Source organism: Musca autumnalis, unplaced genomic scaffold, assembly GCF_047663935.1.
Source record: "Musca autumnalis isolate F117 unplaced genomic scaffold, ASM4766393v1 scaffold_5, whole genome shotgun sequence".
NCBI lineage: Eukaryota > Metazoa > Arthropoda > Insecta > Diptera > Muscidae > Musca > Musca autumnalis.
The window spans coordinates 29310900-29328082 of NW_027412088.1; the positions used below are offsets into that span (position 1 = coordinate 29310900).

Consider the following 17183-nt stretch of genomic DNA (forward strand, 5'->3'; position numbering starts at 1 on the left):
GCTCATTAGCTAATCCCGTCGCCTCTGCTGGGAAATTTGGTCTTATTTCAGGTATTCGACCAGCAGGTATAAAGCGAGCGGCTGCAGCAGTGATGATGTCTCGGAACTTCCTCTCTGCTACCCGAACATCAGAGGGTCTGGGCAGTTCTCTGAAGCGTTGATTAGTGAACTCTCTGAAACCTTGCCAATCCGCTTTTCCATGATTAATGAAAGTGCGGCGTTCAGAGGTTATGAAGTCTGGTGGTCTGTTTATGGAGATGAGGATTGGGAGATGGTCCGACCCAAGGGAAATGACGGGTTGCCATGTCACGTCAGTCATTCGTCAGACCAGGTGACACTATGGATATGTCAGGCGAACTGTGGCAGTCTCCTCTAATCCTGGTGGGTGCGTCCTCATTCGCAGTGCAGAATGTGGAGCTATCTATTTGCTCAGCCAGATCTGTACCTCCCTGGTCATTTCCTAGAGCTGAATGCCATAAATCGTGATGCGCATTGAAATCCCCTAGGACCAGCCGGTTATCACCTCGCAACAGAGGCCTGATGTTAGGCAAATAACGCGGGACACAGCTATTGACCGGCGGGATATACACATTCAGCAGTTCTATCTCGGCGGATCCACACCTTACCGCTACCTCCATACACTCCAAGTATGGGTCACTAGAGTCTAGCTCAGGCGAGATAGGTCTGTACTGGACAGACTGGTGCAGTTCTCGTACGATCCTGGCGAAGAACGTTGTATCCATCACAACTCCGAAGACTGCAGTTGTTGCTCAGCTTCGTTTCCTGGATCTCCGCGACCATAATATTTCTCCGACTCATAAAGTCCACGATCTCATTGATCTTGGTTCGAAGACCATCGCAGTTAAACTGCAAGAATGTCACATCCTCAGGAACTGGGACAGCAATACGCGGTGTTAACGGCTGCTGCTGATACTGCTGTCTGGGAGATTGCGGGGGAGTTTCATAATCCGATGATGTTGATGATGAAGACTCACTGGGGTTCATATTGGCGCAGCACGAGGCAACATAAACCCTGTCGTAATACTCCCTCAGGTAGGTGAGGCCTGAACAGTTTCTGAAATGTACCCATCCTTGGCACCCGTTGCATCTCATTGACACCGACCTATGGTGGATGAGACGTTGTGCAGAACAAACTACTACGCCTGTTTGATAGGGTTGTTGATCTAGGGGCTCGCTTTTGTAACGTTGGACCTCCTTTCTAGACATGCCTGGAGGCGGGGTGGTCCTATTCCCGACATGGTGATTAGGATGGATCTCACGATAACACCGGAGCAAGTTCTGCAAGCATAAATGCCATTGTGTTGGCTGTACTGGAAGAATCTCTAGACTTGTGCCAAAGGAACTATATGGAACTATCTCGTTCACTTCGCAGCTCCAATTGCCCACTTTTTTTCTTTGAACAAATTGCGTATACTTAACATCACGCATTACATTTCATGATGTTACTCATACGTTTTGGAACTAGTACAAGGAACTAGATTGCCCAACTCTAGTCTCCTCATTTAGATGGTCAACTGAAGACATGAGGAGGTACCCTGTTGCAGTTCTCAGGGCGGCATTCTGACTGGTTTGAATATTTTTTCATCGTGTTGCACTGATATATTCGCGGACCATATTGGCTCCACATGGCTTACTGCAGACTGACCTATCGCTATGTATGTGGTCAAAAAGGTTTCTTTATCTACAAACCAAGTGCTGCCGGCTAGGGAATGTGACTCCTTGAATTTTTGGGTAGGTCGGAATTCTTTTTCACCTGCGCGGTCCATGCTCAACATTCATTTTAATTGATGTCGGCAGGTTTTTTGGAGCTTTCCCATTTCCTCAGGATTTGCCGACCGATATCTCAGCAAAAATCGACATACAAAACTTATCATGAGTACCCCGCTTAAATCGACTCCAAATGGTCTGAAACGGATTTCGCGCAAACATACTTGGGGTACAAACAAAACCGTTATTGCGATGAGGCACATTGTGGTCGTATGAAAGTTTATGTACCCTCTTTCACCTAAAGGCTGAGGGCATCAACAATCGAAAACAATAAAATCGTGTGGTTTCTCCACCATGCCTTAGATAGATTGCATATCTTTACCCTTTTAAGCTCAGCTATTTTACCGTTACCGTTGTTAATTTTTACATCTTAATCTTTTATTTCAAATTTTTCCTTTCAGACTTTTTGAATCAGTTGCACGTTCATGCATGGTTAAATCCAATCATCCCCAACAAATGAACAACATGGTGGATGGTGAGATACAAGAGATCAATTAAATTTTATTTTTAATTTGAAACCTCCCCGAAAATACCCCCTTCCTTAAAACACGATTTAAAATTGAAATTGAATTCTCTTTCTTTTGTCTGTCCTGGATAGAACAAACAGAATGGCATATAGAACGATAACTAATCCCAAGAACAACAACAACAGCAGCAGCAACGCTCTATCAACAGACCATGAATAACCACAAATGCAACTCAACCAACAACAAGAAGAAAAAGAACAACAGCAGCAATAACCATAACAAAAGCAACAAGTTCAACCACATACCATGATGATGATGATGAATGATGATCAGGAAGTTAAAGGAATAAAGTAAATGTTTCTTTTTTAAGATAAAGATAAAAAACGATATTTGCATATACATACATATAAATATATAAATAATTGATGTACGAATTAAGAATTTTTGCAACCAACCACACCCCCTTTTTTCTAATTTCTTTTTATTTTTATGTGTTTTTATATCCTCTACCCTCCATTTTTAGTTTATTAATACTATAATTATTACTATTAATTAATATATAAAGAAAAAATCTTAAAAAATGAAAAAATCCAAAAAAAAAAAACAATTTTTTATTAATAATATAATTTTCTGTAAGTAGTTTAATATTATTTGTTTGTGTGAAAAGAAACGAAAAGCAAAAAACCATTTAAATTAATTTAAAGAAAACAAAAAAACTAAAACATTTGATGTATTATATTAAAAAAACGGAAAAACAATGAAACCGCAACAACAAAAAACTTTAATATTAAAAACAAACAAAATATCATTTTGAACAATGAAAAACAAAAATAATAAAAAAACAACAATAAATTTGTAAAGAAACACCGCTTTATTGGATATTTGAAACAAAATCCTCAAGAACCTAATACAAAAACAATAATAACAACAAACAATTGAATATATATTTTAATAATGTAGAAAGTTGAGAATCCCTGAAATAAATCGTGTAAATATTTACATAAATGTCTCTATTTGTCTATATGAAAAAAAATACAAAAACAATAACAATAAACAAAGAAGGGAAGCTCATAAAGAAGAATCACTGATAAGAGAAAATCCAAAATCTAAAATTATATCATTCAAATTTTAAATGATCTACACACATTACGCTGGGAAACTTGCCTGGATTCCCCATGATATTTATTTGCATTGATTGCTGCTGCGTGGTATACATTCTCTCTCCTGTAATGTTTAAAGATTTATTTGATTTCCTATTCTATTTTATTCCTTGTTAAATTTTACTCAAAACCCCCCTTCATTATTAGCCGAAATAAGGCGGCATTAAACAAATGTTAAAAATATGTTTTGTTTAATTGTTATATTTCCCCAATTTTTCTTTTATTTTGTAACAAATATTGAATTGCTGTTTAAAGTTTTTAATTTAATTCTAAAACATTGTATAAACAAATAACCAATGCCTAAATCATGTAAAATTTGAATACAAAATCTTTCCACACCCTTTTTCTCTCACATCTTCTTCTTCCCTCTTCTTTCATAATATTAAAAATTTAAATCAACAAATAGATTTATGTTAAAAATCAAACAAATCTATATTTACTATAAAAAATGCATTAAAAAATTAAAAAAAAAATTACAAACACACAACACATAACGAAACAAAAACAAAAAAGAAACACATTTAATTTTAAGTCTCATCAATATAAATAGAAAAAAGAAAAACAAAACAAAAGAATAAATCATATGTATAAATAATTGCAGAAAAATATTGCTTATTTTTATTTGCTGCTGGTGATCAATTATGTGGATGGGGGAAAATGCGAAACATGCATTTGATTTTAACTTACCGAACTCCCAATATCGAAGATCATATATTAAAGGTGCAATAAATGGTACGTTTAGCAAAATGGACAGCGGCATATTTAATTTCAATTCAATAAAAAATGGTCTTGTGGCAATTGAGCAATTTAAGGTTAAATTAAAATTATTTATTTTTATACCCTCAGCCTTTAAGCTAAAGAGGGTATTTACACTTTGATACGACCAAAAATGTGCCTAATCGAAATAATGGTTTTAGACCCCAAGTATGTTTGTACGATATCCGTTTCAGACAATTTTGAGTCGATCTAGCAATGTCCGTCTACCTGTCTGGCTGGCTGGTGCGCACGATAACTCTCGAACGGATCAATCGATTCGGTTCAAATTTTGGGTATCGAAATATTTTGTCCAGATTTGATTTAATTTCGAAGATGGGCCATATAGGTACACTCCTTCAGGTACCTCCCCCACAAATGTTCAAAACTTGTGCGCATGATAACTCTTGAAGGGAGTAACGGAATTGAACCGAACTTTGCATATGGTAATACTACCTCTAGGCATACATCAGGTTAGAATATGGATTATATCGGTCCACTCCTTCAGGTACCTCCCACACAAAATTTGAAATAAGTGCAGTTTAGTGACACCTCACGAATCGTTATGAAATTTTTTGTAGCTGGATGTTCGTGCGGCCCCCTTTACGTCATTGTAATTTTTTTGAGGGCAAGTCCATAGTTCCCGAGATAATGGCGCATAACCTCAGAAAAAACGCTGCACTATGTCGCGAGTTCAAATAAACGGTGGCCAAATATAAAATGAGTTGGCGTTGGCAGATGAATTTTGGTATAAATACTTATAGTGCACTGACAATGTCGAGAGCAAAAAATTGGGAAGGTCGGTCCACGTTTTGGGATAGTCCCCATGCAACGGTACTTCTTAATGTTTCGGTATTTTCAATATTTTAGCTAAACTTATCAACAAAATTGGTTGAATTTTGAGATGCGGGGTTTTCACTTTACAAAAAACTTTTCCGATAAAAATTATGGACATAGGTCCACGTTTTGATATAGACCCCATATAACGGTACCTCCCGATTTTCGGGATTTTGAAGATTTTATATATGTTTCACGCCCAAATAAGCCGAAGTTTTGCATTGAGGGATCCCAATGAACCAAAAAACTTTTCTGATAAAAATTATGTACATTTAGATATAGCTCCAATAGAACGGTATCGCCCGATTTTCGGTTTTTTCAAGGTTTTAGCCACATTAAACAACCAAAGTAGCTAATATTTGGTATTTAGTCTTCGTCAGGTCTTGCGAAATATTTTTACAGAGAATTGTTGGTATTGGTTCACGTTTTGATATAACCCCCGTGGAACAGTACCGCCCAATTTTCGGGTTTTTAAGGTTTTAGCCACATTATCCACGCAAAATTACAGAAATTTGGTGTTCAGTCTCCTATATTTTTGTGAGTTTATTGAATACATCAAAATTTTGTCTTCAAATAAGAGAATTTTCCTTAAAATTTTTTGACCGATTAATGGTCAATAAACTGAAAATGTTTTGGTTAAAAATCGAAATTTTGACTTTGTATTCTTTTCAATTTCAATTTATTTCCATTTTATAATGCCCAGTCTTTCAACCTTAGGGCTGTATACTACATTTGAGTTTAAAATAACAAATTGCAAAACTTAATATAGTAGCTTAAAATTAATAAGGAAAGGCTGTTAAACTACTCCAATCAAAACAGAATACTCATCATAATAAAGGGTAAAAAAAGAAACATATAAATTTGCATCTCCTTACAGAAAACTTTTGATTTAAATGCATGAATTGAAACTACTCCAGCAAGGAGTGGGAGGGATGTTCAACTACTCCAAACAAAACATACAAGGTTTAAGAATTGATTGTATTAAAATAGTAAAATATATAAGTTATATAAAAAAAATCCTATTAAAAAAAACTTTTGATTGGGTTGTGACTACTCCAGAACAATATTCAATATCAAAAAGGAAAACAGTTAATGGAATTTGAACTACTCCTTGACGGTGTATTCTTTTTCGGGCACAAGTCCACACTTTTTGAGATAATGGCCCTGGAGCTCCAAAAAATCTGCCGGCACTAACTAAACTTGGTTGTGCCTAACATAACACTCGCGTACGTACTTGGCATTTATGCTAACGAGGGTATATACACTTTCATACGGGCAAAATGTGCCTCATCGAAATAATAGTTTTATACCCCAAGTATGTTTGGACGAAATGTGTTTCAGACAATTTGGAGTCGATTTAGCAATGTCTTTCTGTCTGTCTGGCTTGTGCGCACGATAACTCTCGAACGGATGAGCCGATTCAGTCTATAATTTGGCTTTCGTAATATTTTGTCCAAACTTAGTTTAAGTTCGAAGATGGGTTATAGCGGTCCACTCCTTCCGGTACCTCCCCCACAAAGTTCGAAAATAATCGGAAAATTTGTGCGCACGATAACTCTTGAAGGGAGCAACCGACTTGGTCCATACTTTGCACATAGTGAAATTTCTACCAAACTTAGATGAGGTTCCGATATGGACTCCATCGGTCCACGCCTTCGGTTACCTTCCACACAAAATTTTGGAAAAGTTCAGTTTGGGACCTGCTCTCGAATCGCTTTGATTTTTGTTGCAGCAACTTGTATTCACTGCCCATGACGGTACAAGTTTCATCAGGGGTAAGGCCATACTTCCTGAAAAAATAACCTGAAAGATGCAAAAAGCCCCTATGACACTGTGTGTAGTGGTTGGAGCGCAAGGTAACTCTCGAACGGATCTGCCAATTCGGTCCAAAATTTGGCCTTCGTAATATTTTGTCCAAACATAGTTTAAGTTCGAAGATGAGCCATAACGGTCCACTCCTTCAGGTACCTCCCCTACAAAAGTTCAAAAACGTTCGGAAAAATTGTGCACACGATAACTCTTGAAGGGAGTGACCGATGTAATCCATACTTTGCACATCCTAATATCCCATGCCGCATACTGGCCGCGCCCAATACGAATTTATATATAATTGTTCCACAAACATTCCATAAGGGACAAGGGAGACTTCTCTCATATCAATGAGTGCAGCCCGATTCATATTAGCTCAATGATATGGGACCTACAGTTTATCGCCGAGTCCGAAGGGCGTGTCTAAGAGATGGCTGAAAATGTCGCCAACATAACTGAGGGGTATTTTGCCACCGTTGAAAAGTGTTTTTGATGTTGCCTGTCCGGGGAATCGAACCCACGACATTTTGTGTGCAAGGCGGGTGTGCATACCATTGCACCACGGTGGCAGCCATACGAATTTAGGCGACTGCAATATCCAGAGCGTAGTTGAGCCAAAACTACTCTGGTTTTTCGTGGCAGCTGACGCTCCTCAGCTGCGATAGATGGAGGATGTACTCCGTGTACTTTATTTACACTATAATTGCTTAAGGCCTTGGCAACTGCGTCCGTGTGAATGCTATTCAATCCTGCTTGATATGCTTGTTGATCTAGGGGTTCTCCTGTATCGTTGGACCTCTCCCTCTAGAGCATGGATATCCTTCCTGATCTCCCTGAATGGGCCGGGCCTACCCACAAGATGGTGATTGGGATGGCTCACACCATGGTTTAATACTTTAATACTTATACCATGGCTCACACGATAACATCCAAGCAGGTACTGCAGATACTGCTTTACAGGAAGAATTTTTGCCTCCTCATGTAGATGGTCCATTGAAGATTTGAGGATGCACCCTGTCGCTGTTCTCAGGGCGGCATTCTGGCAAGTTTGAATCTTTTTCCAGTTCGTATCGATGAACGTGTTATCGATCAGTGGTTTTTTCAAACTTGTGAACTCTATTAAAACCAAAAGGCACAATTCGCCAAAAAAACACTATTTTAAAACAAGTGAGCAAAGGCTATAGTCGGGACGGGGCTGACCATGTGATACCCTACACCACTACCCCTGTGCATAAGCTTTTCACTAGTAAACATTTCTTTTAGGGAATATAATCCGACTACCACCAAACAATATGCCTCTTTCCCTCTGGGACCCCCATAAGCAACCAAAATTTCGTGACCATCCGATCAAAATTACGACCTGTAGCGTGATTGCAAAAAATGGAAGAATTGGATGCATTACCGAATATTGTGGTACCTCCCTTGTTTGACCACCTTCGCCAACCTACATACATACTTTACACCAATGTAAAGAAGGTTATATTTTCTTCTTTCATTGACAGGCTTTGCCGTTGGAATACCCCTACTAGAAGCCGGTCGAATTTATTAGAATTGCCATTTGTACTGTAAGTTGAAGCTTATGTTGGAAAGATGTTTACTTACTTACTTAGTTGGCCCATTACAGAACATTTGTTCCATAGACCGAACTAAGAAAAGATCTCCATTCCTTTCTGTTTTTCGCTTGACTTTTTGGAATACCGCGCCTTTCCATTTCTTCATCCACTTGTTTGCTCCATCGAAGCTTAGGCCTGCCGATTCTGCGTGCACCGCCATGTGGTATGTATTCATATGCCTTTTTAGCGGGTTCATCATCGCTCATTCTCATGATATGGCCAGCCAACGCAATCGTTGCATCTCGATACGTTTAACTATATTCATGTCTTTGTATAGCTGATATAGCTCGTGGTTCATACGACGTCGATATTCACCGTCAACGCAAATCGGCCCGTAGATCTTTCGAAGAATTTTCCTCTCAAACACACCAAGCACTGCCTTATCTGCTTGCGCAAGTACCCATGCTTCGGAGCCATACATTAGCACGGGTAGTATCAGCGTTTTGTATATTGTTATTTCTGTTTGACGAGATGTGACTTTGTTTTTAAATTGGTTACTTAAACCATAGTAGCATCTGTAGGCCAATACAATTCTTCTTTTTATTTCACAACTGATGTCGTTTGTTGTGTTTACGGAGGTGCCGAGGTAGACGAAGTCTTTTACTACCTCAAAATTGTAGATATCAACATCCACAGTTGGTCCGAGCTCTATGGACGCTTTGCGCGTCGACACCATCAATTTGGTCTTTTCGCCGTTTACCGCCAGACCCACTTTCGCAGATTCTGCTTCGACCTTCCTAAAGGTATCAGTTACTTCCTCTACCGATCGTCCCATGATGTCTATGTCATCAGCATAGGCAAGTAACATGTGGCTATTAGTGTAAATTGTGCCATTTCTTTTGACATTTGCATCTCGTATTACCTTTTCCAGCAAAATGTTGAATAGGTCACACGAAAGGCTGTCTCCTTGTCTGAAACCTCTTTTGGTACAAAATTCATCGGAGAGGTTCTTTCCAATTTTAACTGAGGACCTAGTATCAGTTAAAGTCATCTTACAAAGCCGAATGAGCTTTGCGGGGATACCAAATTCAGACATTGCGTGGAATACCTTTGATCGGAGGCGACTGTCGAATGCTGCTTTATAATCGACAAAAAGGTGAAATGTGTCGATCTGCATCTCTTGGGTCTTCTCTAGGATTTGCCGCAGGGTAAATATCTGGTCAATGGTGGACTTGCCAGGTCTAAAGCCACATTGGTATGGTCCAATAATTTCGTTGACCATTGGCTTTAGTCGTTCGCACAATATCCCTGACACTATCTTATAGGCAATAGGGAGAAGACTTATGCCCCTATAGTTGGAGCATACAGTCGTATCTCCTTTCTTGTGGACGGGACATAGGATGCTCAGGTTCCAATCGTCGGGTACGCGTTCTTCCTGCCAGATGGTGCTAACTAGCTGATGCATACACCTTATCAGCGCGTCGCCTCCTGTTTTAAACAGCTCGGCTGGTAAGCCATCGGCTCCTGCTGCTTTATTATTCTTCAGCCGGTTGATTGCTGTTTTTACCTCATCTTGGCCGGGCGGTATACATTCTATACCATCTTCTGGGATTGAATCTGTGGTATCATCGTCTTCGCTACTATTGGATACCAACAGATTTGAAAAATTTTCTTTCCATATCCTGAGTACACTATCTGTATCAGTTACCAAATTACCTTGCTGGTCTCTACAGGAGGATGTGCCTGTACCAAAGCCATCAGTTTGATGCTTGACTCTTTGGTAAAATTTTCGGACTTCATTCTGGCTCCTGTACATCTCGATTTTTTCACACTCCCGCTTTTCCATCTCTCTTTTTCCTGCGGAAAAGTCGTTTCTCCTCTCTCCTTTTCTCCCGATATCTCTCTCGTGCGCTACTCGTTGCTACGGATTGTAAAGTAGCCCTATATGCCGCAGTTTTCTCTTCGGTGGCAGCACGACACTCCTGATCATGCCATGGATTCCTTGATGGAGGTCTCTGGAATCCAAGTATGGATTTTGCGGCTGTTTGCATGGAGTGGGCAATATTTTGCCATTGTGTTGTTATGTTATGGGGACAAGGAGTGCTCGCGTTAAGCAATTGGGCTAGTTGAGTGGAATATGCTGTGGCTATCTATTGTGTGCAGCCTATCGATGTCCAACTTCCGCGTTGTGTCTGTTCGTGCTTTGCTGCAACAAGGTAGTTGTCCGAATAAATGTTTGCGCCTCGGAACGATCGTACATCCAACACGCTGGATGAATGTCTTCCATCTATCACAACATGATCAATTTGATTACTTGTTTTTTGATCTGGAGACAGCCAGGTGCCCTTATGAATATCGAGATGATTAAATCTGGTACTGCTAACTACCATGTTTTTTGCAGCTGCAAAGTCTATCAGCCTCATACCATTGTCAGATGTTTCACTGTGGAGACTGAATTTCCCGACTGTTGGTCCAAAGATATTCTCCTTTCCAATTTTGGCATTAAAATCGCCTAGAATGATTTTAATGTCATGGGCAGGGCAACGGTCATTTGTTTCTTCTAAGCGCTCGTAAAATATATCTTTGTTCTGTTCCTTTTCTTCAGTGGGAGCATGAGCGCAAATAAAGCTGATGTTGAAGAATTTAACTTTTATTTGAATTGCAGCAAGTCTTTCATTCACTGGGGTGAAGCTGGATACTAGTCTCCGACTAATTACAAATCCGCAACCAAACTCATGCTTTACGTCTTGGCAGCTATAATACAGTGCGTCACCTTTAGGTGTTGTTGTGACGCCTTTCCCAATCCATCGTATTTCCTGTATGGCAGTAATATCGGTCTTGTACTTTTCAAGTACGTCTGCCAATGCGAAGACTGCACCTTCTCTATAGAGAGTGCGAACATTCCAGGTGCAGATTCGCAGATCATGGTCCTTAAAACGTTTGCGGGGTTCGTCAACATTAGAGGGGCTTGTTTTTCTTTTCTTTCGTTTTTTCATAGTAGGCTGTTTTTTTCTAGGGGAGGGTTACTAACCCGACGCCCAAACCCAAGTTTTTAACGTTCTTATGCGTGAACGCGCGGCACATGTTAGCTCACTACCTTTAACGGGTGTTAAAGGCAGTTCCCCAGGTGACACCACGGGGAGGTCAGTGTCCACTTGAGATGAAAGAGGGACCAAGATAAATCCTGGGCTTTGCCATGTTAAAACAGGTCAGGACCGTTCCTTGGTATCTTCCATCCCCTACGTCACCCAAGGAATAAGTAAGTAAATAAAGCTACCGATTCAACAAAGTTTGATATGAAAGAAAAACCACTCCTAATTTATCTCTTTGGTGGTTCCTAAAAATCTTTAAAAATCCACGCCTATTAGGTTTGTTTGGTGGTTCCTAAAAATCTTTAAAATCCACGCCTATTCTAAAAATCTTTAAAAATCCACGCCTATTTGGTTTGTTTGGTGGTTCCTAAAAATCTTTAAAAATCCACGCCTATTTGTTTTGTTTGGTGGTTCCTAAAAATCTTTAAAAATCCACGCCTATTTGTTTTGTTTGGTGGTTCCTAAAAATCTTTAAAAATCCACGCCTATTTGGTTTGTTTGGTGGTTCCTAAAAATCTTTAAAAATCCACGCCTATTTGGTTTGTTTGGTGGTTCCTAAAAATCTTTAAAAATCCACGCCTATTTGGTTTGTTTGGTGGTTCCTAAAAATCTTTAAAAATCCACGCCTATTTGGTTTGTTTGGTGGTTCCTAAAAATCTTTAAAAATCCACGCCTATTTGGTTTGTTTGGTGGTTCCTAAAAATCTTTAAAAATCCACGCCTATTTGGTTTGTTTGGTGGTTCCTAAAAATCTTTAAAAATCCACGCCTATTTGGTTTGTTTGGTGGTTCCTAAAAATCTTTAAAAATCCACGCCTATTTGTTTTGTTTGGTGGTTCCTAAAAATCTTTAAAAATCCACGCCTATTTGTTTTGTTTGGTGGTTCCTAAAAATCTTTAAAAATCCACGCCTATTTGGTTTGTTTGGTGGTTCCTAAAAATCTTTAAAAATCCACGCCTATTTGGTTTGTTTGGTGGTTCCTAAAAATCTTTAAAAATCCACGCCTATTTGGTTTGTTTGGTGGTTCCTAAAAATCTTTAAAAATCCACGCCTATTTGGTTTGTTTGGTGGTTCCTAAAAATCTTTAAAAATCCACGCCTATTTGGTTTGTTTGGTGGTTCCTAAAAATCTTTAAAAATCCACGCCTATTTGGTTTGTTTGGTGGTTCCTAAAAATCTTTAAAAATCCACGCCTATTTGGTTTGTTTGGTGGTTCCTAAAAATCTTTAAAAATCCACGCCTATTTGTTTTGTTTGGTGGTTCCTAAAAATCTTTAAAAATCCACGCCTATTTGGTTTGTTTGGTGGTTCCTAAAAATCTTTAAAAATCCACGCCTATTTGGTTTGTTTGGTGGTTCCTAAAAATCTTTAAAAATCCACGCCTATTTGGTTTGTTTGGTGGTTCCTAAAAATCTTTAAAAATCCACGCCTATTTGGTTTGTTTGGTGGTTCCTAAAAATCTTTAAAAATCCACGCCTATTTGGTTTGTTTGGTGGTTCCTAAAAATCTTTAAAAATCCACGCCTATTTGGTTTGTTTGGTGGTTCCTAAAAATCTTTAAAAATCCACGCCTATTTGGTTTGTTTGGTGGTTCCTAAAAATCTTTAAAAATCCACGCCTATTTGGTTTGTTTGGTGGTTCCTAAAAATCTTTAAAAATCCACGCCTATTTGTTTTGTTTGGTGGTTCCTAAAAATCTTTAAAAATCCACGCCTATTTGGTTTGTTTGGTGGTTCCTAAAAATCTTTAAAAATCCACGCCTATTTGGTTTGTTTGGTGGTTCCTAAAAATCTTTAAAAATCCACGCCTATTTGGTTTGTTTGGTGGTTCCTAAAAATCTTTAAAAATCCACGCCTATTTGGTTTGTTTGGTGGTTCCTAAAAATCTTTAAAAATCCACGCCTATTTGGTTTGTTTGGTGGTTCCTAAAAATCTTTAAAAATCCACGCCTATTTGGTTTGTTTGGTGGTTCCTAAAAATCTTTAAAAATCCACGCCTATTTGGTTTGTTTGGTGGTTCCTAAAAATCTTTAAAAATCCACGCCTATTTGGTTTGTTTGGTGGTTCCTAAAAATCTTTAAAAATCCACGCCTATTTGGTTTGTTTGGTGGTTCCTAAAAATCTTTAAAAATCCACGCCTATTTGGTTTGTTTGGTGGTTCCTAAAAATCTTTAAAAATCCACGCCTATTTGGTTTGTTTGGTGGTTCCTAAAAATCTTTAAAAATCCACGCCTATTTGGTTTGTTTGGTGGTTCCTAAAAATCTTTAAAAATCCACGCCTATTTGGTTTGTTTGGTGGTTCCTAAAAATCTTTAAAAATCCACGCCTATTTGGTTTGTTTGGTGGTTCCTAAAAATCTTTAAAAATCCACGCCTATTTGGTTTGTTTGGTGGTTCCTAAAAATCTTTAAAAATCCACGCCTATTTGGTTTGTTTGGTGGTTCCTAAAAATCTTTAAAAATCCACGCCTATTTGGTTTGTTTGGTGGTTCCTAAAAATCTTTAAAAATCCACGCCTATTTGGTTTGTTTGGTGGTTCCTAAAAATCTTTAAAAATCCACGCCTATTTGGTTTGTTTGGTGGTTCCTAAAAATCTTTAAAAATCCACGCCTATTTGGTTTGTTTGGTGGTTCCTAAAAATCTTTAAAAATCCACGCCTATTTGGTTTGTTTGGTGGTTCCTAAAAATCTTTAAAAATCCACGCCTATTTGGTTTGTTTGGTGGTTCCTAAAAATCTTTAAAAATCCACGCCTATTTGGTTTGTTTGGTGGTTCCTAAAAATCTTTAAAAATCCACGCCTATTTGGTTTGTTTGGTGGTTCCTAAAAATCTTTAAAAATCCACGCCTATTTGGTTTGTTTGGTGGTTCCTAAAAATCTTTAAAAATCCACGCCTATTTGGTTTGTTTGGTGGTTCCTAAAAATCTTTAAAAATCCACGCCTATTTGGTTTGTTTGGTGGTTCCTAAAAATCTTTAAAAATCCACGCCTATTTGGTTTGTTTGGTGGTTCCTAAAAATCTTTAAAAATCCACGCCTATTTGGTTTGTTTGGTGGTTCCTAAAAATCTTTAAAAATCCACGCCTATTTGGTTTGTTTGGTGGTTCCTAAAAATCTTTAAAAATCCACGCCTATTTGGTTTGTTTGGTGGTTCCTAAAAATCTTTAAAAATCCACGCCTATTTGGTTTGTTTGGTGGTTCCTAAAAATCTTTAAAAATCCACGCCTATTTGGTTTGTTTGGTGGTTCCTAAAAATCTTTAAAAATCCACGCCTATTTGGTTTGTTTGGTGGTTCCTAAAAATCTTTAAAAATCCACGCCTATTTGGTTTGTTTGGTGGTTCCTAAAAATCTTTAAAAATCCACGCCTATTTGGTTTGTTTGGTGGTTCCTAAAAATCTTTAAAAATCCACGCCTATTTGGTTTGTTTGGTGGTTCCTAAAAATCTTTAAAAATCCACGCCTATTTGGTTTGTTTGGTGGTTCCTAAAAATCTTTAAAAATCCACGCCTTTTTAGGCACTTTCGTGATCCCTAATAATCTTCAAAAATTCACCTAAACTTTTGTAATAGAACTTCACATTTATTATCCATTTCAATATTGCAAATATTAATATTATATATGTACAAATGCAAATATTAATATTATATATGTACATTATATAGAAATCTCTCTTAAAAATATTCAACATTCTCTTCTTAAAAATATTCAAAATATTTTTGGTGGATTCAATTCATAAAATTTTTTCATTTTTTTTTTTACTTTTCGTAATTCATGCATAAGTGTTGTATTCTTAATTCTTTATATGCCATAAACATAACATAAACATAAAATACTTAAAATTTATTTTTATTACAATTATTTACATATATACAAAGTTGGAATCATATCCAAAACAAAATTCCATCGACTAATTCAAGTCCGCATGCCATACCCAAAAAAACTAGATTTGTTCAATTTGTATATTTCTTCCTCAGTTCTTTTTCGTGAACAGATCTATGATGCTCCCTTAAACTATTTGTTGTTTTGAAAATTTCTTTACATATTAAACATCTGAAATGAGAAATATAAGTATTGAATTAGTTGTAAATGTATGTTTATAGGCAATTTAGAGGGGTATAGTCGCACCACCACCGCCCACCATTAGTAAAAAATATACTTACTGGACTCGCTTTGGAAGTTCCCTCATTAACGATCTCTTGTGAACATTCCTAGGAGAAAGAAATCCATAAAAATAAGCCTTTCAAGTTCTCAATGTGCAACTAACTACCCTCCTACCTTTCATGTTTATTACGATTCGATGTATCGGCAAAACTGCGACTGCACATTCTGCAAGGATATGGTTTATCACCGAAATGAGAATTTTTGTGATTGTTGAACTGTTGCCGTTGACCAAACTCCTTACCGCAGATACTACAACAACAACAAGAAGAAGAACAACAACAACTGGATATTTTTAAATACTCCAACAGAACACTTCATTGAGTACCAACTTGCATTGATGCGGTCTCCGATGGACATATTTGTGATGTCTCAAATCCACCGCACTGGAATAGACATTATTACAAATATTGCAGGTGAAATATGAAGGAGTTTTTTTGGTGGTTTTCACCTTCAATTCCAACCTCGATGGCCTCAATTTCGATTTACGGCGCACAGTTTCCCTGCCGTTTTTGTAGGACCAAACAATACGTTTCTTTAGGGGACGTGTGGAGTATTGGTCATCCTTGCAAATTGCAGTTGTATCATCAACATTTAAAGATTTTCTAGAACTTTTTGAACAATTTGTTGCTGCTTTGGAATCTGTTATAGCACATGATGTTGGAGATGATAAGGTGTCCTCCAGACTATCACTAGAATCCCGATGATAATCATTTTCCATTTGAAATCTTTCAATAACTCGTTGGTGATACTCGTCCAAAGATATGGGCTGGAGGAATCAAGCAATCAATAACATTTTTATATAACCCTCTTCCTCTCTGTTTCCCTTACTCACCTTATCCCCTTCTTGAAATTCCTTCTCAATTGGCGGTACCAATTCAGTGATTTGCCTATGGGCCCTCTGACAATCCAAACGAAATTCATGGGCCTTCCAAAGTCTCTCAATGCAATTTTTACATATCCGTTCGGGCAAATTATCTCCTTTACTGACCTAAGATAGTCAACAAAATAGGTTCACTTTAGCAGGTGTCACAAATGAATTTAAATTTTTCACAATTACCGGTATATTGGCACATTCTCGTAAAATGCCCCAAACTGGCTTTTCCCGAACCTCTGAGAATAGATCAACCATTCCATGTTTTTGTTCCATACAAACGCGACAAATAATCCATATGCGCGGTGGAAACATTTTAGTTTTAATAGTTTTAATTGCAGAGGATCGAACGGGGTTGTGTTATTTGTTAATAACGGGAAAACCAAGAAGAGGAAGAGAGAGTAATAAGAGAGGAGGAGAATAACAAAGATAATGCAAATAAACTTGACAGCAGCCAGATCCCGTGTAAAAAGTCAAGGTAAGCAGTATTACAGGGTCGTAGCTTTAGAGACAAATTAAAGGCCCTCTTGGAAACTTAAATTTTTAACAATTTTTTTGGTATTGCTTCTAAATTTTATAAATTAATGAAAAGTGTTTTTTTTTTCTTAGTTGTCGCACTACAGAACATTTGTCCTGTGAGTCGAACTAAGCATAGATTTCCATTCCTTTTTTTGTTGCTTTTTTTTGCCAATTTGGAACATGGTGT

The 17183-nt window shown here is 37.8% G+C and overlaps 2 protein-coding genes across 6 annotated transcripts in view; one reads left to right on the plus strand and one right to left on the minus strand.

Annotated features, from left to right (window-relative positions):
- The window catches only part of Not1 (CCR4-NOT transcription complex subunit 1), a 39591-nt gene extending 37081 nt beyond the window's left edge, over nt 1-2510 (plus strand). For 4 of the 5 annotated variants that reach the window (XM_073991752.1, XM_073991751.1, XM_073991754.1 and 1 more), the window contains 2 exons: nt 2190-2263; nt 2387-2510. In XM_073991752.1, coding sequence (XP_073847853.1) covers nt 2190-2263; nt 2387-2415 — 103 coding nt within the window. In that variant the 3' untranslated portion in view covers nt 2416-2510. Of the gene's footprint in view, nt 1-2189 lie in introns of all 5 variants that reach the window. The other variant, XM_073991755.1, reaches the window with a different exon arrangement.
- Nucleotides 2511-15183: 12673 nt separating this feature from the next.
- LOC141406404 (uncharacterized) lies at nt 15184-16886 on the minus strand. Its single transcript, XM_073991757.1, has 6 exons — nt 16664-16886; nt 16439-16594; nt 15936-16372; nt 15721-15855; nt 15606-15653; nt 15184-15495 (listed from the first exon to the last, which is right to left on the minus strand). Exons 1-6 carry the CDS (start codon nt 16790-16792, stop codon nt 15396-15398), a joined length of 1005 nt encoding a protein of 334 aa, XP_073847858.1. The 5' UTR covers nt 16793-16886; the 3' UTR covers nt 15184-15395.
- Nucleotides 16887-17183: the final 297 nt, after the last annotated feature.

Excerpts from the sequence above, each read along its gene's own strand:
- LOC141406404 (XM_073991757.1), bottom strand. The coding sequence starts at position 16,792 with ATGTTTCCACCGCGCATATGGATTATTTGTCGCGTTTGTATGGAACAA. Across the intron at positions 16,595-16,663 it reads GAGAATGTGCCAATATACCG|GTCAGTAAAGGAGATAATTT; the intron begins GTAATTGTGAAA and ends TGACTATCTTAG. Across the intron at positions 15,654-15,720 it reads AATCGTAATAAACATGAAAG|GAATGTTCACAAGAGATCGT; the intron begins GTAGGAGGGTAG and ends TCTTTCTCCTAG.